Source organism: Sciurus vulgaris (assembly GCF_902686455.1).
Source record: "Sciurus vulgaris genome assembly, chromosome: 4".
NCBI lineage: Eukaryota > Metazoa > Chordata > Mammalia > Rodentia > Sciuridae > Sciurus > Sciurus vulgaris.
The window spans coordinates 104,454,994-104,482,133 of NC_136464.1; the positions used below are offsets into that span (position 1 = coordinate 104,454,994).

Here is a 27,140-nt window from a genome sequence, read left to right on the forward strand (position 1 = left end):
TGGTCTTCTGTCATACTTGAGATAGACTGCTTATTATCTGGTTTTACATAGGAAAGGAAGAACTATCAATAGGTTTAAAGTCTGTAATATTAATTGGCTCATAATAATTAAATTTTTTCATACAAGAAAAAACAAGAAAAACCTTTTCAGATGACATTATAACACAAACAATGCAATTAAAAAATAAGTCAGATTTCATCAAAATTGAAAACTTTTAGGCATCAAGGGTCATCATCAAGAAAGTGAATAATTAAACAAATGTACAAAATATTTGAAAATTTTATCTGACTTGTATTCATAACACCTAAAGAACTCTTGCAACTCAGCAATGAACACACATCTGATAAAGGATTTGTAACAAAGAACATTTAAACCTCAGTAGTAAGAAAACAACACAGTTTGAGAATAGGCAAAAGATCTGAATAGGCATCTCACCAGAGAACATCTAGAGATGTTATATAAGCATATAAAAAATCTGCTCAATATCATATGCCATTTGGGAATTATAACTTTAAATGAGAAACTGTTAAATACTATTACAATGCAAATGGATCATATTGGAGAATATCATGCTAAGTGAGATAAGCCAATCTCAAAAAAACCAAAGGATGAATGATCTCACTGATAAGCAGATGATGACACATAATGCGGGGTGGGAGGGAAGCAAGAATGGAGGAAGGAGGGACTGTATAGAGGGAAAAGAGGGGTGGGAGGGGTGGGGGGGAAGGAAAAAAATAACAGAATGAATCAAAAATTATTACCTAGGTAAATGTATGATTACACAAATGGTATGAAACAAGATGTATCCCATTTGTTTACAATAAAAATAAATTAAAAAAAAATACTAATACAATGGCTAAAATCCAAAACGCTGACAGCAGCAGATATTGACAATGGAGCAACAGGAACTCTCATTCATTGGTGATAGATTACAAAATGGTAAAGCCACTTTGGAAAACAATTTGGTGGCTTCTTATAAAACTAAATATAGTCTTATTACATGATCTAGAAATTATACTTCCTAGTATTCACTCAAATGAATTGAAAACATATGCTCCTATAAAACTCTGCACTCAAATGTTTACAGAGCTTTATTCATATTGTCAAAATTTAGAAGCTACCAAGATGCCCTTCAATAGATGAGTGGATAAACTGTTGTATTCATAGAATGGAATATTATTCAGTGCTAAAAAGAAATGAGCTGTCACATCACCAAAAAATCCATGGGGATCCTTAAAAGCACATTACTAAGTGAAAGAAGTCTAAAGAGATAAAAAGATCAGAGGTCTCCAGGGGTTCAGGGAGAAGGAAGAACTATAGGTGATACACAGACGTTTTTTAGGGCAGTGAAATTATTCTGCATGGTATTGAAAAGTGGACACATATTATGAATTTGTCAAAACTCATTGTTTTAGTCAGATTTTTTGCTGCTGTGACTGAAAGATCTGACCAGCACAGTTTTAGTAGAGGAAAAGTTTATTTGAGGGCTCATGGTTTCAGAGACCTTAGTTCATAGAAGGCTGGCTCCATTCCTTAGGGTTTGAGATAGGGCAGAATATCATGGGCAGAAGAGTGTGACAGAGGGAAGCAGCTCACAGGGTGAGCTGCTCACAGAAAGCACACACAGAGAGAGACTCCACTCTCCAAATACAAAACATATACCTCATACCCACACCCCCAAAGAACCACTTCCTCTAGCCACACCCCACCTGCCTCCAGTTGCCTTCAGTTAATCCCATTAGAGATTAATTTACTTATTAGGTTAAGGTTATGACCCAATCATTTCTCCTGCAAACCTTCTTGCATTGTCTCACACATGAGCTTTTGGGGGACATCACATCTAAACCATAACATCCATAGAACTCTACAACACAGAGATTGAACACCAATGTAAACTATGAACTTTAGTAATAATTGATATTGATTCATCAATTATAACAAATGTACCACAATAATGCAATATAAATAGGGAAAATTGATAAGGGAGAACAAGGAGCATATGTAAACTCTTTACCTTCTGCTCTATTTTTCCTGTAACCTTAAAACTGCTCTAAGAATAAATCTGTTGATTAAAAAAAAATGTCAAAAGATTTGAATAGCTGGGTGTGGTGGCACACAGCTAATCCCAGTGGCTTGGAAGATTGAGGCAGAAGGATCATGAGTTCAAAGCCAGCTTCAGCAATTTAGGGAGGCGTAAGCAACTCAGTGACCCCTGTCTCTAAATAAAATATTTTTAAAAGGGCTGGGGACATGGCTCAGTGGTTAAGTGTCCCTGGGTTCAATCCCCAGTACCAAAAAAAAATTTTTTAATAGACATTTCTCCAAATATATACAAATAAAGATATGAAGAAATGATCCTTAAAGAAATGCAAATTAAAACCACAATAAGATTTTACTTCATAGCGAGAAATGGTTATAACCAATAACAGAGAATATCAAGTGTTAATGAACATGAAGAAAATGTAAAGCTCATAAATGGGAGTGAGAATGTACAATAGTGTAGTCACTTTGAAAAATAGTCCAGCTACCCCTCAAATGGTTATAAATAGAGTTACCATAAGACCTGGCAATTCTACTCTGAGGTATCTACCAGAGATAATGGAAGTCTGTGTCCATGTTAACGATTACAGTGAGTGCTCAGAGCAGAATGATTCATAATATTCACAAGTGGAAACTACCCAAATATCTATAAACATATGAATGGATAAGTAAATTGCATATCCATGCAATGGAATATTATTCAGAACTGAAACATGCTATGATTTTTTTAAAAAGAGAAAATCCCCTAACCTAAATATGATTGAGTCAATTCTCCAGAATGAAATGCAGAGTTCATGGGGCCAAAGGACAAAGAACTCCAAGCTAAGAAATTAAAATTGGCTCAAGACCTGTGCAATCCCTGAGGCCCTAATTGAAGTAAATCCACAATAACCCTGGAAAGATTCTCTTCAACCCTGGGCACATGACATTCCCCTGGAGAAAAGGAACCACCAGACAATAGAGCTCACAATAAAACTATATTCATTCATACAACAAAATGCCATGGAGTAATCAAAGAAAAGAACATATAAAAATATTCAATGATGTGGAAAAGCATTCCCAATTTATTACATGAAAAATTCATGACTCAAGGAATATACAAACAATGTGCCAATATTCATGGGAAAAACTGGTGTGCATATATGTGTATGTTAAATTTATACAAAATATATCTATATGAACCAAAGGAAGAGACTGGAAGCTTATATACCAGAGCTTATTTATTATCCCAACATAGATGATTATTTATTATTCTTGCTTATTTTTCTATAAAGAATATGTTTCTTTTGAAATAGGAAAAGGTATAAAAAGGATTACAAAATTGAAGTGATTAGCTATGATGCAGAAGAGACAAATATTTTCTAATACATTTTTTATGAATTTCAGCATAGAACAGATTTATATTTTTAAAGAAAAAACCTCACACATAATTATATGTATGACATAATTAACTATAAAATATATAACACATTTTAAAAATCACATCAAGATTATGAAAACACTGACAAGTGGATTTCTATCAGTATTATCTTTGCATGCAGAGCACATGTGGGTCACATTACCTTTTCAATAATCTCATAGCATTCCTCCAGTTTTTTGAATTCTGTCTTGTAAAACTGATTAGCTCTTTGATACTTCTCCAACCAATCTTGATACTCTTTCTCAGTTAAATCAGTATAGGCAATACAGAGAGTCACTCAGACCTGCCAAGCAAGAATACGATCAGCATCCAGGCACAAGTGGAGCATTTAGGAAATATATTCAGAAGCATTTTAGATGGCCTCACATGGGCCTGCCCAGGTTGCTCCTGGCTCGCTTTGCTTTCTTTCCTCTGCTCCGTCCTTACTCACTGTAGCATCCCTGCTGCTCCTTTCCCTGCAAGTCTTCAACTTCTCTCCCCTTTGACCCTAAAGTACCTTCCCTGGAAAGCCACATGGTTCTCCCTTCCTTCCTTCAGTCTCTGCCTAAATCACCCTATAAACAGAGCCCTGCATCATTCCCTACTTCCCTTTTCCTGTTTTTTCTTCATAGAACATAGAATCACCTAACATTACCTACTTGTAAATTCCTTCAGAACTTGAGCTCCACTATTATCCTTTGAGGCTTAGAACAGTATATGGCACTTAATAGATATTCATTAACTATTTGCTGAATAAATGAATGAATGAATAAAGGTTTAATTTTTTAGTTACTGTCAAATAATCTCCAAAACAACAGAAAATTAATTTAAATTCCACTTCATGGGCTCTTTTTTTTTTTTTTAATTTTTAAACCACACTATAATACTTTGCCAAGGCTGACTTGGCATCCATATACTTTAGGATCCCCTACAAACTGACTGTCTACAGAACACAGAAGTTGTTTTCCTGTTGTATGTTCAATTATAATAGAGCTCCCATATGTTCCTATGTGGCACAGTCTGCCTATAGCACATCTATATTTTAATAGCAATAAAAGGTCCAAAGTACAGCTTTGCAAAATACATTCATACTTTCAGAATGGACAAGTGCATGGCTATATGAAGTAGCAGCTTATAAACTAAAAGAACAAAGTTAGCCTCAGCTTGCCAGATATTATTAGATTTACTCTTAAATGATATTTCATCTTGCTCTTCAAGGCCTTTACCAAGCTTTAACTGAATGTTGTCCTTGCTTGAAATTCACTCATGGAATTATGTTTCCTTAAAAGATCATAAGTAGCCATCAGAAAGACATTAAGAAAATGACAGAAAAATGTCAATGGGGTTGGCTTTTGAGTTCTATGTAGAAATAATTAACTAAAAAACATATAATGCATACTGGAAAAGCTTGTGTTTTTCTCCCTCTTTGGGCCAAGTTACAATTAGCTAAAAGGTAACACAGCTTGCAGAAAGAGATAATGATGAGCTAAACATACTGAAATACATAGTAAAAACACACATCTTACTGTTTGCTCATATACACAAAAGTAATGGAGGGAGAAAAAGGAAATAATAATGGTGTCTTAGGATTCCTTGGAGAAACCATTTACTTTCAAGCAAGCAGAAGGCATTACAAAGTCACACACATAAGCGATTTCCCTATGCCACCTGTGTGCCCAAAAAGCATCAGTGACGTGCATTCAGGTTTTAATCTCAACCTTTAAGAACAGCATTTTCAAAGGTAAGTGGATTCTGAACAACCTTCACTTACCTTCTGTGGCAAAATATTCCAAATGTTTTAACGTATCCTCCACAAACAGAGAATCTTTTGAAAGTCTCTCAAGAATCACTGTATCCTATAAAAAATGATTCCCTGTGATTAACATCTTATATAAGATTTTAAGTTAACATTATAATTACTGCTTTATAATTTTACTGCTGAATCTATTAGTGTGAAGGAGTTTAAGCAGCCACAATTCCAGATGAGTTAAGAAATAAGTTTTAAAAAGTGAATCTCTGTTCACTTTGGATAAAATTATGTCTGACTTACACATTGGAGAAGACAACAAAGCAGGGAGAGTCATGAAAGAAAAATGTTGTTGGCTTACGAATCCTCAAATTTATCAAAAAATTATTTAAAATCTAAAAAAAGTACATCTATCAGAAATGATAAGAGTTAAATGCCATACTCTGCATGGTTTGAATGCAAACTAGCTTTCTTTTATTAGCCTATAGAAACAGCCCAACTGGCTCTCTGTTTAACGCACACCCCAAGTGATCAAAAACCAAGTATAGAGTAATTATCTCAGGTAGAATTTAGTGCTTCACAGATCTTCCCTGTATTGTTCTAAGATTGAGAAAAACAAGGGAAAAAAATCTATTTTTTATTTACATATTAAAAGAAAAGTCTTAACAAGTAGAAAACAGACCATTCGAAATATGTAACAAAATGGTGAATATTTTATTCATCAATTTACTGAAATGGAAAGACTAAGTGATTAGAAGAATTAATTCCATGGTTGAGAGGGGGAAAGCTGAGGGATGTTAGGTATCAATGGACCAATTAACTTCTGTAGAGTATTTTTCTAGCTATTTAATTATTTTTAAGAGATAATCAACTTTAAAAAAATTAATAACAATGTGGTATGAGGTTTATAACATTTGTGAAATCAAAATGTCAACCACAATAGCATAAAGATTGAAAGGAGACTGAATTATAGTATTGTAAGGTTCTTATATTATAACTGAAGTAATAGAACATCAACTGTAGGTAAAATATAATGAATTTAAGATGCCTAGTATAAACTAATAATTTTGTTTAAAAGAAGAGAAATTACATTAAAAAATATTCAAGTAATCAAAAAAAGGCAGGAAATGGAATAAGGGGAGAAAATAGATGGGACAGATATGAAATAAATGTCAACATGATATATTTAAACCTAACTGGTATGAAGTACAGTCTAAAAATGATCTCTATACCTCAGTTAAAGGCAGAGAATTTCAGAACGACTTGAAACTACAAGAACGGACTACCTGCTCCCTAAAAGAAACACCCTTTAGACATACTCATATAAACTATTTAAGAGGAAAGAAGAAGATATACCATACTAAAACTAATCAAATGTGGGATATATATATATATATTAATATCAAACAAGATATATTTCAGAGTAAAAGATATTAAAAAGGATAAAGAATCATTTTACAATTACAAAGAGATCAGTTCATCAAAAATAAATAACAATCCTAAATGTTTATGTACCTAATAAGAGCAAATAAAAAACAATTATAGTTGGGGATTTGATTTTCCCCTCTCAACTAATTGATAGAATAAGTAGTCAAAAAGTCATTAAGTGTATAGAAATTCGAACAATACTGCCAACCAACTGTATCTAATCCATAGCTATAAAACACCACATACCCAAACAGCACAATACCTTTTATTTTAAAGTGCAAATGAAGCATTTGACAACATAGACCATAATCTGAGCCATAAAACAACTCTCAATAAAACATAAAAGTTTCAAGTCATACCAAGTATGTTCTATGAATACAATGGGATTAAATTATAAATCAAAGAAATAACTCTAGGAAATTCCTAAATATGTGAAGACAAACATTTCAGCTGGTCATGATAGGACACACATAGTCCCAGCTACTTGGGAGTCTGAGGCAGGAGAATCACAAGTTTTGAGGCCAGTCTAAACAATTGTGTGAGACCCTCTCTCAAAATAAAATAAAAACAGGGGCTGGGGTTGTGGCTCATTGGCAGGGTGCTTGCCTAGCATGTGTGAGGCACTGGGTTCAATTCTCAGCACCATATAGAAACAAAATAAAGGCCCATTGACAACTAAAAAATATTAAAAAAAAAATAATAAATAAAAAATAAAATAAAATAAAATAAAAACAGATGGGAGTATAGTTCAGTGGTAGAGCACTTGAACAGTATGAGTGAGGTCTTGGGTTTAAACCTCAGTATCTCAAAAATAAAAAGTTAAAAAAAAACACTTAAAAATAACCCACAGGCTATAAAAGAAATAAAAAGAAAAATTAGAATATTTTGAGTTGAATGAAAATGCAACATATCAAAATGTGTGAGATGCTACTCAAGCAGTAGTTAAGAGGAAGTTTGTAGCAATAAATATTATATTAGAAAGAAGATTCTCAAATCAAATTATACCTTAGAAAGCTAGAAAAAAGAGGAGAAAATGAAACAAAAAATAGACAAATTTATGGAAATAATGAAGAGTAGAAATCAATGAAATAGTAAGAAAGCATTCAAGAAAAATCAATAAGATTAAAAGCAGTTTCCTTGAGAAAATCAATAAATCTAGTAACTGTCTAGCCAGTCAATCAGGAAAAAGAGAGGAAGATAAAAAGTATTAGTATTTATAGGTATGCCTGCAAGTTCAGTAACCTGAATAAAAGAGACCAATTTCTTGAAAGATGCAGTCTACCAATACTTACACAAGAAGAAATAGACAATATGAATAGTCCTACATACATTAAAGAAATATAACCAATAATTAATCTTTCAAAAGAGAAAACACTAGACCCAGATGAATTCACTAGTAAATTCTACCAATACTTAAGTATGAAATGATACAAGTTCTCTATAAGCACTTTCAAAGAATAGAAGCAAAGGGAATACTACCTAACATATTCTATGAGGCCAGACTTGTTGAAGATTCAAATGTCAATTCATGTAATTCATCACACAACAAGCTAATAAAGGAAAAAAACATATGGTATTACCAGATTTAAAAAAAAGCAATCGACAAAATCCAAAACCCATTCATGATAAAAAAAAAAAACTCAGTAAACTCTCAATAGCCACTTTCTCAACTTAATAAAGAATATCTACCAAAAAAAAAAAAAAAAAAGATAGCTAACCTCATACTTAATAGTAAGAAATTAAAAACTTTCTAAGATTAGGGAAAAAAGCAACAATGTCACCTCTCTCATCACTTTTTTTCAACATGTACTTTTTTTCAACCCAATAAGACAAGAAAAGGAAATAAAAGATATACGGATTGGGAAAGAAGAAATAAAACTCTCTTTGTTCATAGACGACATGATTTTTACATAGAAAATCAATAAGAATTTATAAAGTAACTCCTAGAACCAATAAGCCATTATACCAAGGTTGAAGGACACTAAGTTAACACACAATTCAATTATTTTTCTATACACCAGCAGTAAACTAGTAGAATTGGAAATTGAAAACACAATGTCATTTCCATTAATACTGCCAAAAGTGGAATATTCAAGTCTAGACCTAACAAAACATGTACAAGGTATATATAAGAAAAACTACAAAACTCTGATTAAAGAAGTAAAAAACTAAATAAATGCAGAGATAGTCTATAATCCTGAATAGAAAGTCCCAATATTTTCAAAATGTCAGTTCTTCCCAAATTGATATATAGATTCAATACAATCTCAAAATAAATTCCAGCAAGTGATATTGTGCATATCAATAAATGCTCTCTGACATTTATATGAAATCACAAAAGTCCCAGAGAAGCCAATATAATATTAAAAGAGAAGAAAGTTAGAAGACTGATACTACTCAAGACTACTATAAAGCAACTGTAATTGAGACAATGTATTGCAGACAGAATAGCAAATAAGTTAATGAAACAGAATAGAAAGTTCAGAAATAGATTACATGAATGCATGAAAAGATCAGTCAACTGATATTTGACAAAGTAGTAATGGCAATACAATGGAACAAAGATAGTCTATTCAGCAAATGGTGCTAGAAAAACTAGACATGCACATATGAAAAAAGTGAATTTACGCAGACCTTTCACAAAAATCATCTCAAAATGTGCTACAGACCTGAATGTAGAATGCAAAACTATAAAATTTACATTAGATAACAAAAGAGGAAACTAAGATAACCTTAGGTATGGTGATGATTTTTTTAGACACATGACCACCAGAAGGGTGACCTGTGGAAGACAAAATTTTATAAGCTGGACAGTATTAAAATTAAGAACTGCTCTGTGAAAGACAATGTCAGTAGTATGAGAAGACAAGCCACAAATCAGAAGAAATATTTACAGAAGAAACATCTGATGAAGGACTATTATCCAAAATAAACCAAGAGCTCTTAAAACTCAACAATAAGAATCCAAACAACACAATTTGAAATGGGCAAAAAATAAAAAACCTGATCAGACACTTCACCTAAAAAGATGTACATGTGGCAAAATAGATGCTTACCATAATCTGTCATAATTAAACTTAAAACAAACTCTACACCGAGAATACAAATAACCAAATCAACAAATGGGCTAAGGAAATGAACAGACACTTCACAGAAGAAGATGTACAAGCAATCAACAGATACCAACTGAGTTATCTCTCCAACCCATGCACATGGATTTTATAGCAACTTTATTCCTAATTGCTGAAGCTTGGAAGCACCCAATATTTCATTTGGTAAAAATATAAATGTGATACATGCAGATAATGGAAACAATAATAAGTACTAAAACGAAATAAGCTATAAAGTCATGAAAAGATATGAGGAACCCTAAATGCATGTTATTAAGTGAAAGAAGCCAATATGAAAAGGTCACATACTGTGTGATCCCAAGTGTAACATTCTAGAAAGGTTTATTGATGAAGATAGTGCCTGTCAGAGATTGGGAAGAAGGGAGAGAAAGGATGAGTGGGTGAAGTATAAAACATTTTTAGGGCAGTGAAAAGATTATATATGATACTATAATGGTTGAATACATGTCATTCTACAGTTGTAAATCCATAAGACATATGACGTTAGGAGTGAACCCTAAACTGGGCATGATGGGATGCACCTGTAGTCCCAGCTACTGCAAGGGGAGGCTGAGGCAGGAGGATTGCTTAAGTTCAGAGGTTTGAGGACAGCTTGGACAACATGGTGACGTTCCATCTCAAAAGCAAAGAAAGAGTGAAACAATATAAACTATAGACTTTGAGAGATTATGAGTTGATGTGGGTTCATCAATTGTAACAAATATGGCACTCTAGGGAGTGTTAATAATGGGGGAGGCTATCCATGTGTGGGAGGAATAATCTATGTGAAATCTCTGTACCTTCCTCTCAACTTTCCTATGAAACTAAAACTGCTCTAAAAATTTGTTGGCTTTTTTTTTTAACCAGGCAAGTTCAAAATATTTAAGACTTTTCATCAAAGAAATAAATGAACTGGTATGCAAAGAGAGAATTAACATATTAGGTTGGAAACTGCTATCCATAGAAAGACCTTCTTATGAGGTTGGCCCTCGGCTGGTACACAATTAACTAAACTGATATAAACTTTCCCTTTGTGACTCCAGGGGAATGGATTCCTCCAGATTCCACCTATGTCTTTTCCCTTAAGATCTGTCTATGATTCCTTCATGTGTTAATATCATAAATATTAGCTATGAGGAAAACTATATAATGAGTCCCATGATTCCTGCTAGTAAATGTCCATATGGATGGTCTTGGAGACCCCCAACACAGATGGCAAATAAATACAAGAAAAGAAGCTCACTATCGTATCACAGTATGCACAAAATAAAAGCCACAATGAAATAAACAATTACAAATAAAAAAGGCTAAAATTTAAAAGACTAACCACACAACGTGTTGACAAGGATTGCTGATAAGAATATAACCACTGTTTGGTTAAACATACGTGTGCCATGTGATCCAGTCATTTTACTTCTAGGTATATAGCCAATAAAAATGAAACCAATGTACAGAAAAATACTTGCACTCATAAGACTCTTATTTGTAGTAGCCAAAAAACTGCACACAAAATATCCACCAACAGGTCAATGGATAAGCAGACTCTGATACAGCCATGAAATGAAAATACCACCCCAGCAGTGCAAAGAGTGAACTACTGGTACAAACTACAATGTGGATGAATCTCAGAATGATTAGGAGTGCAAGAATCCCAACAAAAAGTCACACATACACCCTCATTTATGTAATGTTTTAGTGAATGTAAAACAAATATATAGTGACAGAAAGCAAATCAGCATCAAAACTTAACAATTTGTGCACTTAAAATATATAGTTCATTTTACCTTCAATAAACTTTAATCATACCTCAATAAAGTTATATGGTGATAATAAGCATATAAGCACTTAAAAAAAAAAAGGTTTATAAAGGTTAAAGAAATTCATGAGATCCACCAAATCCAAACACTTTGAGATGAAACTGGGATCAAAATTCCTATGACAAAATCTTGGCATGAACACTCTTATCAGTTCTCAATAAAACAATCAAGTGACAGAAAACATCTCACTGACATTAAAGCTTAACAAGTATTCTGATGTGGGACTTTAGGGAAAGTTCTTTGACTACCATGCAATGAAATTTCAGTCTTGGATAATGCTGTTGACAACCAATGGCAACAGGAGAGAGAAAACACCATTTAAAGATATTGTTAAGTTGTGAACAACTTTCTACAAGTTGGTGCAGTAGGGAGAGAAAGAGTTCATGTGAATCATGAATTCCAACACTTACCGCCCCTTTACAGTATAGACGAAGATGTCCCGCAGGAGTTCGGACAATTATTGACATCCTTTTTCTATTGCTAAAACAATACAAAAATTACAATTATATTATTTAGTACATGACACAACTAAAATCAAAAGAATTCCAATAAAGACCCCAGCTGACAATTAATGAAAAAGTCAACATTTTTGTTCAATTGCTAGTCTCCATTCCTCTACTTTACCTAGTTCCTTAAACTAGGATCCTAGTTATGAATCTCTCCATCCTTCTACTAATACTGTTTCTCATTTACTATCCTTTTCTAACATGGAAATTCACTAGTACAACTATATATATAATATATACATCACATGTGTATCATTTATATCATATAAAATGATTTAATATATGTGTATAATACATGTAGACTTTATCATGTAATTTTTATTACATATATTACAATAAATGTTATGAAGTTACTATGTATTTATTACATATTTATACAGTATATCAAAGATACAAAATATGTACATATATTATAAAATATATTTTGTGTTATATATACATGTTATATATTATATGTTAATTTCTAATATGTAAATGTAAGTACCTAATATGATGTAATCATTAAAAAACTGATGAAGGCAGAAAAGAAAATAAGAACATGAAGAGATAGCCTATGGAATGGGAGAAAATATTTGTCACCTGCACCTCAGATACAGCATTAATCTCCAGGATATAGAAAGAACTAAAAAAAACTTAACACCAAAAAAGCAGATAACTCAATCAAAAAATGGGTAAAGGAACTGAATAGACACTTTGCAGAAGAAAAATTACAGTAGGTCAACAAATTTATTAAAATCAGTTCAATATCCCTAGCAATTAGAATGTAAATTGAAACTATACTGAGATTTCATCTCACTGCAGTTAGAATGGCAATTATCAAGAATAACAAGTAACAATAAATGTTGGCAAGGACATGGGGAAAAGGTACACTCATACATTGTTGGTGGTACTGCAAATTGGTACAACTTACTCTGGAAAGCAGTATGGAGATTCCTCAGAAAACTTGGAATGGAACCACCATTTGACTCAGTTTTCCCACTCTAAGGTTTATACCCAAAGGACTTAAAATCAGCATGCTACAGCGACACAGCCACATCAATGTTTATAGCAGCTCAATTCACAATAGCTAAGCTATGGAATCAAACTAGATGCCCTTTAACAAATGAATGAATAAAGAAAATGTGGTACATACACACAATGGAATATTACTCAGCCTTAAAGAAGAATGAAATTATGGTATTTGCTGGTAAATGATGGAACTGCAAATTATCATGCTAAGTGAAATAAATCAATCCAAAAAAAAAAAAAAAAGAGGCCTAATGTTCTCTCTAGTATGAGGATGCTGAATCACAGTATGTCATGGGGGGAGAAGTAGATATTCACCAGATTGGAATGGGGAGAAGGAAGAAGGGATGGGAATGGGAAGGAGTAGAATGAATGGAACATAACATTCCTGTGTTCATATATGAATACATAACCAGCGTAACTCCATATCATGTACAACCACAACAATGGGAAGTTATACTCCATGTAGGTATGATATGTCAAAAGATATTCTACTGTCAAGTATAACTAAAAAGAACACATAAATTTTTTTTAAAAAAACTGATGAGGGAAGAAGAAAGCTTCCCTGGGCTTCATGTATTATTCAATCTTCACAACTCTTTCAAGTAGATCTCCCTGTCCTCATTTTGCTGCCCTACCCTGTCAACATGTAGTCTCTGGCTACTAACAGGGCCACTACAAGTTCACAGGGTAGATACTCTGCTGTTGAACTAAAATCAATCAAAAGATGGTGCATCTTGCTTTATGCACAAATTAAAGAAAGTCAATCTTCAGCTATACTTTAATACACAGAATAGAAGAGACAAAAACCCAACTAACAAACAGGCATCAAGTAGAAATAGATAGGGTTAGGCCCCCAGATCCCACCTATGGTCATTCACTACTACTACAAAAAAAAATGGAGAATTAATATAAAGGCTGTGGACACCACACCTACAAGGGAATCTCAATCTGGATCACTCTAGCAAGTGAAGACTGTGCCCTAAAAAGGCTCACACATAAGAGCAGAAGAGAAATATCTCCCATCAGATGCATAAAACACAACATAGAAATATAAGAAATATGACAAAAATGAGGTAACATGACACCTGAAGTTCATAATTCACCAGCAATGACTCCAAAGATATTGAACTAGATTAAATATCAGATAAATAATTCAAAAAATCATTATAAAAATGATCAATGGATTCCAAGAGACCACAAAAACAACTGAATGAATTAAGGAAGTTAGTATAGGATATGAATGAGAAATTCCACAAGGAGATAGAAATATTGAAAAAAAAAAAACAAACAGAAATCTTGGAAATTAAAGATGAAATAAATCAAATAAAATGTTTAGCTGAAAGTCTCTAATAGAGTAGCCCATGCTGAAGACACAATCTCAGAGTAGGAAGATGAAATGACCAATCTTAAACATTCAGAGAGCATTAAAGAAAAGAAAATAAGTAACCATAGTCAGAATATACAAGAAATCTGGGTAGACATTAAAATACCAAAATTAAGAATTATTGAAATTGAGGAGTGTGATCTGCATTCTAAAGGAGCTGATAACCTTTTCAGGGAAATAATAACAGAAAAATTTCCAAAGCTTGAGAATGAGATGGACATACAGATACAGGCTGCATTCAGAATCCGAAATTAAAAAAACAAAACAAAACAAAACAAAACAAAAAGAATGTCTCCATGGCACATTATAATCAAATACCTAAATTTAAAAAACAAGGAAAAACTTTTTAAAACCCTCAGAGAAAAACATCGGGTCACATTTAGAAGCAAGTCTATCAGAATCACTTCTGATTTCCTAGCACAACTCTATAAACCAGAAGTACTTGGAATGATGTGTTCCAATCCTGAAAGAAAATAATTGTCACCTATGACTGCTATATCCAGCAAAGCCACACTTTAAAATCAAATAAGAAATAAAACCCTGAGAGACCAGCACAGGGCGCCAGGGACTCTCCCAAGCAGCCCAGCCCCCTCCGGTGGGAAGCGCCTCTCTAGGCTAGCTTCCTGGGGCAGACCGCCCAGTGAGAGCCTCTCGACGCAGAGCCAGCCACAAGTCCCCAAGCCAGCGGAGCTATTCGACACGCAAGCAGCTTCTGGGACCAGGGCTGGGCAGCCAGAGACCTCTCCAGGCAGCATTGTCCCCCTCCAGCTGCAGGCTTTTTCCACGGGGTGATACAAGATGGTGGACTAGAGGGTGACTGCATCTCCAGTCACCCCAGAACTCAGGATTCAAGAAGGGGAGGCATTGAGAGACTCAGATTAAGATAGAACCACGGGGTGAGTCTCCCCCACCCAGCGAAGCTCAGCTGGGTGGCAGGCCCAGATTCGAGTGGCTTATTAGAGTGGGACAGGGCAGATAGCGTCTCCCCCAGGCAGCTCGGTGCAGTCTGGCGGTGGGCTCCGCCCGCAGGGACAGATCCTCCAGCCTCTCGGAACAGGCCCCCCCAGTGAGAGCCCTTCTGCACAGAAGCAGCACGGCCAGCTCCGGCCAGCTCCGGCCCACCCCGCTGCCAGCTCCAGCCCGCCCGCAGGTTGCTTCAGTGACCAGCAGAGGGCGCCAGGGACTTCCCCAAGCAGCCCAGCCCCCCTCCGGTGGGAAGCGCCTCTCTAGGCTAGCTTCTCGGGGCAAATCACCCAGTGAGAGCCTGTCTACACAGAGCCAGCCACAAGTCCCCAAGACAGTGGAGATCTCTGACCTACAACCAGCCTCTGGAAACAGGGCTGTGCAACAAGAGACCTCTCCAGGTCTCTCCCTGGAACCAGTAGCAGGCTAGGGGCAGCGTTCTTCAGAAGCACTGCATTATCAAATTAATCCAAGACTTCTGGCTACTGAAGGCTGGTAGGTGATACACTGGAAATCTACAGGGTCACCATAAGCCAATAGAGGAAATCTACAATATCACAGAGTCCCATTGACATCTGACCAATATGAGAAAACAAGGGAAGAAAATGTCCGAAACAAACCTAGATACTATATCAATAAAACCCAATGACAGCACAGCAGAAGAAATGTCAGAAAGGGAGTTCAGAATGTACATAATTAAAACAATCAGGGAAGCAAACGAGGAGATGAAAGAACAAATGCAGGCATTAAATGAACGCACTAATCAACAGTTAAAAGAGCAAATAATGGAAGCAAAAGAGCATTTCAATAAAGAGTTAGAGATACTGAAAAAAAAACAAACGGAAATCCTTCAAATGAAGGAAACAATAAACCAAGTTAAAAACGCCATAGAAAGCATAAACAATAGGATAGATCACCTGGAAGACAGAACCTCAGATATTGAAGAAAAAATATTTAATCTTGAAAACAAGGTTGACCAAACAGAGAAGATGGTAAGAAATCATGAACAGAATCTACAAGAATTATGGGATATAATGAAGAGGCCAAATTTAAGAATAACTGGGATTGAGGAAGGCTTAGAGAAACAAACCAAAGGAATGAACAATCTATTCAATGAAATAATATCAGAAAATTTCCCAAATCTCAAGAATGAAATGGAAAACCAAGTACAAGATGCTTATAGGACGCCAAATATGCAAAATTACAACAGACCTACGCCAAGGCACATTATTATGAAAATAACTAACATACAAAATAAAGACAGAATTTTAAAGACCGCAAGAGAAAAGAATCAGATTACATTCGGGGGAAACCAATAAGAATATCAGCAGATTTTTTAGTCCAGACCCTAAAAGCTAAAAGGGCCTGGAACAACATTTACCAAGCCCTGAAAGAAAATGGATGCCCACCAAGAATTTTATACCCAGCAAAACTTACTTTCAGATTTGACAATGAGATAAAATCCTTCCACGATAAACAAAAGCTAAAGGAATTTACTAAAAGAAAGCAGGCATTACAGAACATTCTCAGCAAAATATTCCATGAGGAAGAGATGAAAAACAACGATGTAAATCAGCAACGGGAGGAACTAGCCTAAAGGAATAGCCAAATAAAGGGGAAACCAAATCATGTCAAAAAACAAAAATGAGTCCAATGATTAGGAATACAAATCATATCACAATAATAACTGTGAATGTTAATGGCCTGAACTCATCAATCAAAAGACATAGACTGGCAGATTGGATTAAAAAGAAAAATCCAACAATATGCTGCCTGCAAGACACCCATCTCATAGAAAGAGATACCCATAGACTAAAGGTGAAAGGATGGGAAAAAACATACCATGCACACAGACACAGCAAGAAAGCTGGAGTATCCATCCTCATTTCAGATAATGTGGACTTTAAGTCAAAACTAGTCAGAAGGGATAAAGAAGGACACTACATACTGCTTAAGGGAAGCATAAATCAGCAAGACATAACAATCATAAATATCTATGCCCCGAACATTGGCTCATCCATGTACGTCAAACAAATCCTTCTCAATTCCAGTAATCAAATAGAACACAACACAATATTACTAGGTGATTTTAACACACCTCTCACCGCTGGATAGATCATCCAAACAAAAATTGAATAAAGAAACCATAGATCTCAATAACACAATCAACAATTTAGACTTAACCGACTTATATAGAATATACCATCCAATAAAGAACGAATACACCTTCTTCTCAGAAGCACATGGATCCTTCTCTAAAACAGACCATGTTTTATGCCACAAAGCTACTGTTAGCAAATACAAGAAGATAGAGATACTACCTTGTACTCTAACAGATCATAATGGACTGAAATTAGAAATAAATGACAGAATAAAAAATAGAAACTTCTCCAATACTTGGAGATTAAATAATACACTATTATACGATGAATGGATAACAGAAGACATCAGGAGGGAAATTAAAAAATTCTTAGAAGTAAATGAGAACAAAGACACATCATATCAAAATCTCTGGGACACTATGAAAGCAGTACTGAGAGGAAGATTTATTTCATGGGGCGCATTCAACAAAAGAAGTAGAAATCAACAAATAAACGACTTAACACTACAGCTCAAAGCCCTAGAAAAAGAAGAGCAGACCAACACCAAAAGTAGTAGAAGACAGGAAATAGTTAAAATCAGAGCCGAAATCAACAAAATTGAAACAAAAGAAACAATCAGAAAAATTAACAAAATAAATAGTTGGTTCTTTGAAAAAATAAACAAAATTGATAAACCCTTAGCCACATTAACAAAGAGAAAAAGGGAGAAAACTCAAATTACTAAAATTCGGAATGAACAAGGAAATATCACAACAGACACGAGTGAAATACAAAACATAATTAGAAGCTATTTTGAAAATCTATACTCCAACAAAACAGAAAACCTCGAAGACATCAACAAGTTTCTAGAGACATATGAATTACCTAAACTGAACAAGGAAGACATACACAACTTAAATAAATCAATTTCAAGCAATGAAATAGAAGAGGTCACCAACAGCCTACCAACAAAGAAAAGTCCGGGACCAGATGGGTTCTCAGCCGAGTTCTACAAAACCTTTAAAGAAGAGCTCATTCCAATACTTCTCAAAGTATTCCATAAAATAGAAGAGGAGGGAACCCTCCCAAACTCATTCTATGAAGCCAATATCACCCTGATACCTAAACCAGACAGAGATACATCGAGGAAAGAAAATTTCAGACCAATATCCTTAATGAACATCGATGCAAAAATTCTCAACAAAATTTTAGCAAATCACATACAAAATATATTAAAAAGATAGTGCACCACGATCAAGTGGGTTTTATCCCAGGGATGCAAGGTTGGTTCAACATCCGGAAATCAATAAATGTCATTCACCATATCAACAGACTAAAAGTTAAGAATCACATGATTATTTCAATAGATGCAGAAAAAGCATTCGATAAAATACAGCATCCCTTCATGCTCAAAACACTAGAAAAAATTGGGGTAGTGGGATCATTCCTTAACATTGTGAAGGCCATCTATGCTAAGCCCATGGCCAATATCATTCTAAATGGTGAAAAACTGAAAGCATTCCCCCTAAAAACTGGAACAAGGCAGGGATGCCCTCTTTCACCACTTCTATTCAACATCGTTCTTGAGACTCTAGCCAGAGCAATTAGACAAACCAAAGAAATTAAAGGGATACGAATTGGAAAAGAGGAACTCAAACTATCCCTGTTCGCTGATGACATGATTATATATTTAGAGGATCCTGGAAATTCCACCAGAAAACTCTTAGAACTCATAAGTGAATTTAGTAAAGTAGCAGGTTACAAGATCAATGCTCATAAATCCAATGCATTTTTATACATAAGTGATGAATCTTCAGAAAGAGAAATTAGGAAAACTACCCCATTCACAATAGCATCGAAAAAAATAAAATACTTGGGAATCAATCTCACAAAAGAGGTGAAAGACCTCTACAATGAGAACTACAGAACACTAAAGAAAGAAATTAAAGAAAACCTTAGAAGATGGAAAGATCTCCCATGTTCATGGATAGGAAGAATGAATATTGTCAAAATGGCCATACTATCAAAAGTGCTATATAGATTCAATGCAATTCCAATTAAAATCCCAATGGTGTACCTTACAGAAATAGAGCAAGCAATTATGAAATTCATCTGGAAGAATAAGAAACCCAGAATAGCTAAAGCAATCCTCAGTAGAAAGAGCGAAGCAGCGGGTATCGCAATACCAGATCTTCAACTCTATTACAAAGCAATAGTAACAAAACAGCATGGTATTGGTACCAAAATAGACAGGTAGATCAATGGTACAGAACAGAGGACACGGACACAAATCCAAATAAATACAATTCTCTCATACTAGACAAAGGTGCCAAAAATATGCAATGGAGAAAAGATAGCCTCTTCAACAAATGGTGCTGGGAAAACTGGAAATCCATATGCAACAGAATGAAATTAAACCCCTATCTCTCACCCTGCACAAAACTCAACTCACAATGGATCAAGGACCTCGGAATCAGACCAGAGACCCTGCATCTTACAGAAGAAAAAGTAGACCCAAACCTTCAACTTGTTGGCTTAGGAGCAGACTTCCTTAACAGGAGTCCCATAGCACAAGAAATAAAAGCAAGAATCAACAACTGGGATAGATTCAAACTAAAAAGCTTTCTCTCAGCAAAGGAAACTATCAGTAATGTGAAGAGAGAGCCTACAGAGTGGGAGAATATCTTTGCAATCATACTTCAGATAGAGCGCTAATATCCCGAATCTATAAAGAACTCAAAAACTCTACACCAAGAATACAAATAATCCAATCAACAAATGGGCTAAGGAAATGAACAGACACTTCACAGAAGGAGATCAACAAGCAATCAACAGATATATGAAAAAATGTTCAACATCTCTAGTAATAAGAGAAATGCAAATCAAAACTACCCTAAGATTTCATCTCACCCCAATTAGAATGGCGATTATCAAGAACATAAGCAACAATAGGTGTTGGCGAGGATGTGGGGAAAAAGACACACTCATACATTGCTGGTGGGGTTGCAAACTCGTGCAGCCACTCTGGAAAGCAGTATGGAGATTCCTCAGAAAGCTTGGAATGGAACCACCATTTGGCCCAGCTATCCCACTCCTTGGCCTATACCCAAAGGACTTAAAATCTGCATACTACAGAGATACAGCCACATCAATGTTCATAGCTGCTCAATTCACTATAGCCAGATTGTGGAACCAACCCAGATGCCCTTCAGTTGATGAATGGATAAAGAAACTGTGGCATATATATACAATGGAATATTACTCCGCCATGAGGAATGACAAAATTATGGCATTCACAGGCAAATGGATGAAATTGGAGGATATCATGCTAAGTGAGATAAGCCAATCTCAAAAAACTAAAGGACGAATGATCTCGCTGATAAGCAGATGAGGACATACGGGGGGGGGGGGTAGGAGGTTTTAGTGTTAGGGTTATGGTTAGGTTTAGGGTTAGGGATAAGGAGGGTGGTAAGAATGAGGAAGAAAGGAATGTATAGAGGGAAAAGAGGGGTGGGAGGGGAGGGGGGAAGGGAAAAAATAACAAAATGAATCAAACAACATTGCCCTATGTAAATTTATGATTTTTAATTAAATTTTAAAAAAATATTAAACTAAATTAAAAAAAAAAGAAATAAAACCCTTCCAAGATGAGCAGAAACTAAAAGAATTCATGACAACTGAACCAGCACTACAGAACTTACTTATTGAAATACTCCACACAGAAGAAATAAAATACAAACCTCAGAGCTCATAAAAGAAAAAAACTTCTCATTTTAAGAGTAGTTAAGTAAATGAGAAACAAGACCAAATTAAACATGAATAAATCAAAATGGCAGGAATTAATAAATATTTCTTGGTAATAACATTGAACATAAATTTGGTCTCAACTCTCCAATTAAAAGATATTGACTGATGGAATGGATTTAAAAAGCAATCCCGAACAATATGTTGTTTGCAAGAGATTCACCTTATAGGCAAAGACAGCCACATGATGAAAGTGAAAAGATAGAAATTGATGTCATGCAAATGGAGTCCCAAAATAAGCAGGGTAGCTACTCTCATATCTTACAAAGCAGACTTCAAAGCAAAATTAATCAGAAGAAACAAAGAAGGTCACTTCATACTGGTAAAGAGAAAAATGAAAGAAGATATCACAATAATAAATATTTATGCCCCAAATATGTGTGCAACTAATTACATAAAAGAGACATTACTCAAATTGAAGCCTCATGCCTCAGTACACAACACACCTCTCTCATCATTAGATAGATCATCCAGACATAAAATCAGTAAAGACTCTTTGGACCTGAAAAATATTATAAATCAAAAGCACTTAATAGATAACTATAGAATATTTCATCGAACAGTTGAATATATTCTTCTCAGTGATTCATGGAATCTTCTCCAAAACACATTTTAGAACACAAAGCAACTCTTAAAAAAAAAAAAAAAAAATATATATATATATATAAAACATTGAATATAAATGGTCTCAACTCTCCAATTAAAAGACATAGACTGATGAAATGGATTTAAAAAGCAATCCCCAACACTATGTTGTTTGCAAGAGATTTAATACATAAATATATATGTATATATATATATATACATATATATTTAGTTGTAGGTGGACACGGTACCTTTTATTTTTATGTGGTACTGAGGATCAAATCTAGGGCCTCACACGTGCTAGGTGAGCACATTATCACTGAGCCACAACCCCAACCCCACAAAGTGACTCAGTAAATACAAAATAATGATATCATTAATTATACCTTATCAGATCATAATGAAATTAGAAATCAATGTGACACAACTCTACAGGAACTATATAAATACTTGGAAACTGAACAATACACTTTTAAATGATGAATGGGTGATGGAAGAAATCAAGAGAGAAATATAAAAATTCTTAGATTCAAATGATAATAGTGATACAAACTCTGGGACAGTATGAAGGCAGTTCTAAGAGGAGAGTTTATACCTATGTGTTCTTACATAAAAAATTCAGAAAGATCCCAAGTGAATAACCTAATGTTATATCTCAAGGTCCTTGAAAAAAGAGATTAAATCAATTCCAATACCAGAAGGAAGAAGGAAATAATTAAGATCAGAGCTTAAATCTATCAAACTGAGAATAAAAATATACGAAAGACCAATGAAACAGTTGGTTCTTTAAAATGATAAACAAGATTGATAAGCCTGTAACCACACTAAACAAAAGAAAAAGAGAAAAAACCCAAACTAATAAAATAAGAGATGAAAAAAGAGAGATCACCACAGACATCACAGAAACCAGTGGATCATTAGGAACTATTTTGAAAATTTATTCTCCAATAAACTGGAAAACCTGTAATAAATGGAAACATTTCTAGATAAATATCAATCTACGAAAACTGAATCAAAATGACATAAAGAATCCAACAGCTAGACGCAGTAGTACACACCTGTAATTCCAGCAGCTTGGGAGGCTGAGGCAGGAGGATCACAAGTTCAAAGCTAGCCTCAGCAAAAACGAGGTGCTAAGCAATTCAGTGAGACCCTGTCTCTAAATCAAATACAAAATAAAGCTGGGAATGTGGCTCAGTGGTTGAGTGCCCCTGAGCTCAATCCCCAGTATTGTTAAAAAAGAAAAAAAAAAAGAAAAGAAAAGAAACCAACACTAGCAATGAAAGAGAAGCAGTAATGTAAAGCGTTCCAACAAATAAAGGTCTTGGCCCAGATGGATTCTCAGCTAAATTCTGTCAGACCTTCAAAGAAGAACTACCAGTACTCCTCAAATTATTCACTGAAATAGAAAGGGATGAAACACTTGCAAATTCATTCTATAAAGCCAGTATCACACTCATACCAAAATCAGATAAGGACACAAGGAAAGAAAACTACAGGCCAATATCCCTGAAGAATTAAGATGCAAAAATACTTAACAAAATATTAGCAAATCATGTTCAACAACACATTAAGAAGATTTTGCACCCCAACCAAGTTGATTTTATTCCAGAGATGTAAGAATGGTTTAATATGTGCAAATCAATAAATGTAATTTATCATATAAATAGAATTAAGGACAAAAATTATGTAATTATTTCAATAGATGCACAGAAGCATCTATTGATGCTTTAAAAAAAATCATGATTCAAAAAAATACGCTGAAAAATGTAGGGATAAAAGGAACCTATCTCAACATCATAAAGGCTGTATGTGAAAAACACAAAGCAAATCTCATGGTAAATGGGGAAAAACTGAAAGCATTTCCTTCAAAATCTGGCACAAGGAAAGGATGCCCACTCTCACCACTCCTATTTAATACAGTGCTGGAAATTATAGCCAGAGCAATTAGGCAAGAGAAGGAAATAAAAGGAATAAAAATAGGATAGGAAGAAGTCACATCATCACTATTTGCAGATGATATGATCCTATACCTGGAAGATTAAAAAAACTCCACCAAAAGACTGCTAGAGCTAATAAACAATTTTGGCAAAGTAGCAGGTTACAAAATGAACATTAAAAAAATCAATGGCTTTCCTATATACCAACAAGAAATCTGCTGATTAAAAAATCAGGAAAACAATTCCATTTATAATAATCTAAAAAAAAAAAAAACCCTAGAAATAAATCTAAAACTTCCTCAGAAGATGGAAAGATCACCCATGTTCATGGTAGACAAAATCAATATCATTAAAATGACCAGACTACCAAGGCAATATGCAGATTCAATGTAATCCTATAAAAATGCCAATAACACGACTTACAAACTAGAAAAATAGTCCTAAAATTTGTTTGGAAGAATAGAATGCACAAAATAGCCAAAGTAATTCTAATTCAAAAGAGAAATAAATACTGTAGGTGTCAGAATATCTGACTTCAAATTATACTACAGAAATACAGCAACAAAAACTGCCTGGTACTGGCATAATAGACTAATATAGACTAATGCTACAGAATAGAAGACACAGAGACAAACCCAGATGTCTAAAATCACCTGACAAAAACACGCTGGAGACAAGACAGCCTTTTTAACATTTAAATGGTGCTGGGAAATATGGTTATACATACATAGAAGAATGAAAATATACCCTTATCTCTCACCCTCCACAAAAATCAACTCAAAATGGATGAAAGATCAAGAAGTTAAGCCAGAAACTATTCATTTCCTAGAAGAAACATAGGATCAACATTCCAGCATATAGGCAAAGGCAAAAACTGTCTCAGTAGGACCCCTAGAGCTTAGGAAATAATGCCAACAGTTAATAAATGGGATGGCATCAAATTTAAAAGTTGATGCACAGCAAAGGAAACAATTAAGAATGTGAAGAGAGAAGCTACAGAATGGGAGAAAATCTTTGCTAGCTATTCTTCTAACAGAGAATTAATATCTACAATACATAAAGAATTCAAAAAACTTGGGGCTGGGGTTGTGGCTCAGTGGCAGAACACTTGCCTAGCATGTGTGAGGCACTGGGTTTGATCCTCAGCACCACATAAAAATAAAAATAAATAAATAAAATAAAGGTATTGTGTCAAAAAAAAAAGAATTCAAAAAACAGTAGTCAGAATGGCAATGATCAAGAACACAAACAACAATAAATACTGGTGAGGTTATGGGAAGAAAGGAACACTTGCACATTTTGATGGGACTGCAGACTAGTCCAACCACTCCATACTGTTGGACATTCCTCAAAAAGCTAGGAATGAAACCAACATACAACCCTGCTACCCCACCCCTTGGTATTTTCCCCAAAGATCTAAAATCAGCATACTACAGTGACACAGCCACATCAATATTTATAGCAGCACAATTCACAATAGCTAAATTATGAAATTAACCCAGATGCCCATCAATAGATGAATGGATTAAGAAATTGTGGGATGTATACACAGTAGAGTTCTAGTCAACCATTAAAAAGAATGAAGTTATGGCATTTGCCAGTAAATGGATAGAAATGGAGAATATCATGCTAGGTGAAATTAGCCAAACTCAAAGGTTGAATGTTTTCTCTCACATGAAGAAGCTAGAGTAAAATTAATGAAAGGGTGAGGGAAGGGTAGGATAGCATAAAGAACCAAATATAAATTAATAGACTGGGAAAAGTAGTCTAGTAGGAGTAGAGGAAGGAAATGGAATAGGGGAGGGGAAAATGGGAGGAAAAAGGGGGAAGGTCATGAACTAAAATTGATTTCCACATATGTATGAGTTTGTCAGAATGAACCTAACTACTATCTATAACTATAAAACTCCAATAATAATAAAAAGATAAAAGGATATATAAAGCAAATTTCAAAATCTCACATTTCAAAAAATGTTAAAAGAAGTACAAATGTTTAAACCATGGAGTTAATATAATGTAATTAATAAAAGTGGTAGAAAGTCAAAATAAAAATTAAAAAGATTTTGGAAAAAGCTCTCCAAGGTGTGTGTGTGTGTGAGAGAGGAAGTTGATAACAACTTTTCCCAAGTCTTAAAAACTTGTTAAACAACTTATTTAAAAAAAAAAAAAGTCATTAGAAAGCAAGTCTTTAAAAATATGATTTAAAAAAATCATCCAGCTTTAGGAAGAGCTAATGAGTAACTTCATCATTTCCTTTCCTAAATTTTCATGGGTCTTTAGGAAAAGCCCTATAATTGGTATTATCACCATCCTCACAATGTGCTCTGGGGCTAGAACAACAACCCACTGAAGTATAAGAAGTAGGAAGGACTTGGATTCACATCCTTGCCCTTTAAAAAGAAAACAATGAATTAATTTACTGTCTACTTTTAAGGAAACGTTTTGGGTTGGTGAAAATCATTTCCAACATCCATCCTTCCACCAAATATTCACTGAGTACTTCCTGGACAGCAGACTCTGCAGGAGGTGATCATTGCCCCTTGGGAGTTAATCATCTTGTAAGTGAGATGGTAAAGTTATAACAGATACAAAACCACAATTCTAACCTTGACAGTGCTATCAAAGAGAGGCATGTGACCTTGTACACAACCTGCAAAGGGGAATTTGGCCTAATGAGTTCTTTGCAAAAACCAAGAACTGAGCTGAGATTTCCATGTAGAGGCTGGCAAGACTTTCATGATTCTATATTGAAGTTTTGATTTACATTACCAAATCTCAATTGGAAAAGTTGTGGAAATAAGTCTTCAAAAATACGTGAACTATATGAGAAGGAGCTTACCTGGAAAACTCCAGGATGTTAAGGATTTCAAACGTGTGCATTTCTGTCATCTACAGGAAGATAAGACAAAACATTCTTACCCAAGGAAAATACATTCATCTTATAAAATAATTCACACACCCAGTCACAAATGTTTTACCCTCCAAATACACATCTTATTCAAAATATAAATTTTCTTGCAAGTCTAATGAGATGACAATACCCTCCTCTTGTAAGAGCATTGTTTGTAACATGGACAGTATTACCATGAATGTTTCTAAGGGCACCTAATTAGGACAAAAGCATCTCTCTTTTCGACCTAAAATTAGCACTAAATACTTTCCAGGTGGCAGAGACACATGTAGTATAAGAGAATATCATCAGACAATAATGGAAAAATAAGCAAATCTTTTCAAAAAATAGCAAAGATCAAATGAAAACTTTAATAATTAATTTGAAGAGCTGGATAACAGTAAGAGGTGGTATGCTATATATAAAGATCCACAGCAA

General features: G+C 34.6%; 1 protein-coding gene across 1 annotated transcript in view; it reads right to left on the reverse strand.

Annotated features, from left to right (window-relative positions):
* LOC306658961 (phospholipid-transporting ATPase IB-like) overlaps positions 1-27,140 on the reverse strand; it is a gene marked incomplete at both ends in the record, with an annotated part of 142,477 nt that overhangs the window by 51,921 nt on the left and 63,416 nt on the right. Inside the window, 4 exons of the mRNA XM_079136233.1 lie at positions 3,603-3,736; positions 5,211-5,295; positions 11,952-12,021; positions 26,652-26,701. Coding sequence (XP_078992359.1) covers positions 3,603-3,736; positions 5,211-5,295; positions 11,952-12,021; positions 26,652-26,701 — 339 coding nt within the window. The remainder of the gene's footprint in view (positions 1-3,602; positions 3,737-5,210; positions 5,296-11,951; positions 12,022-26,651; positions 26,702-27,140) is intronic.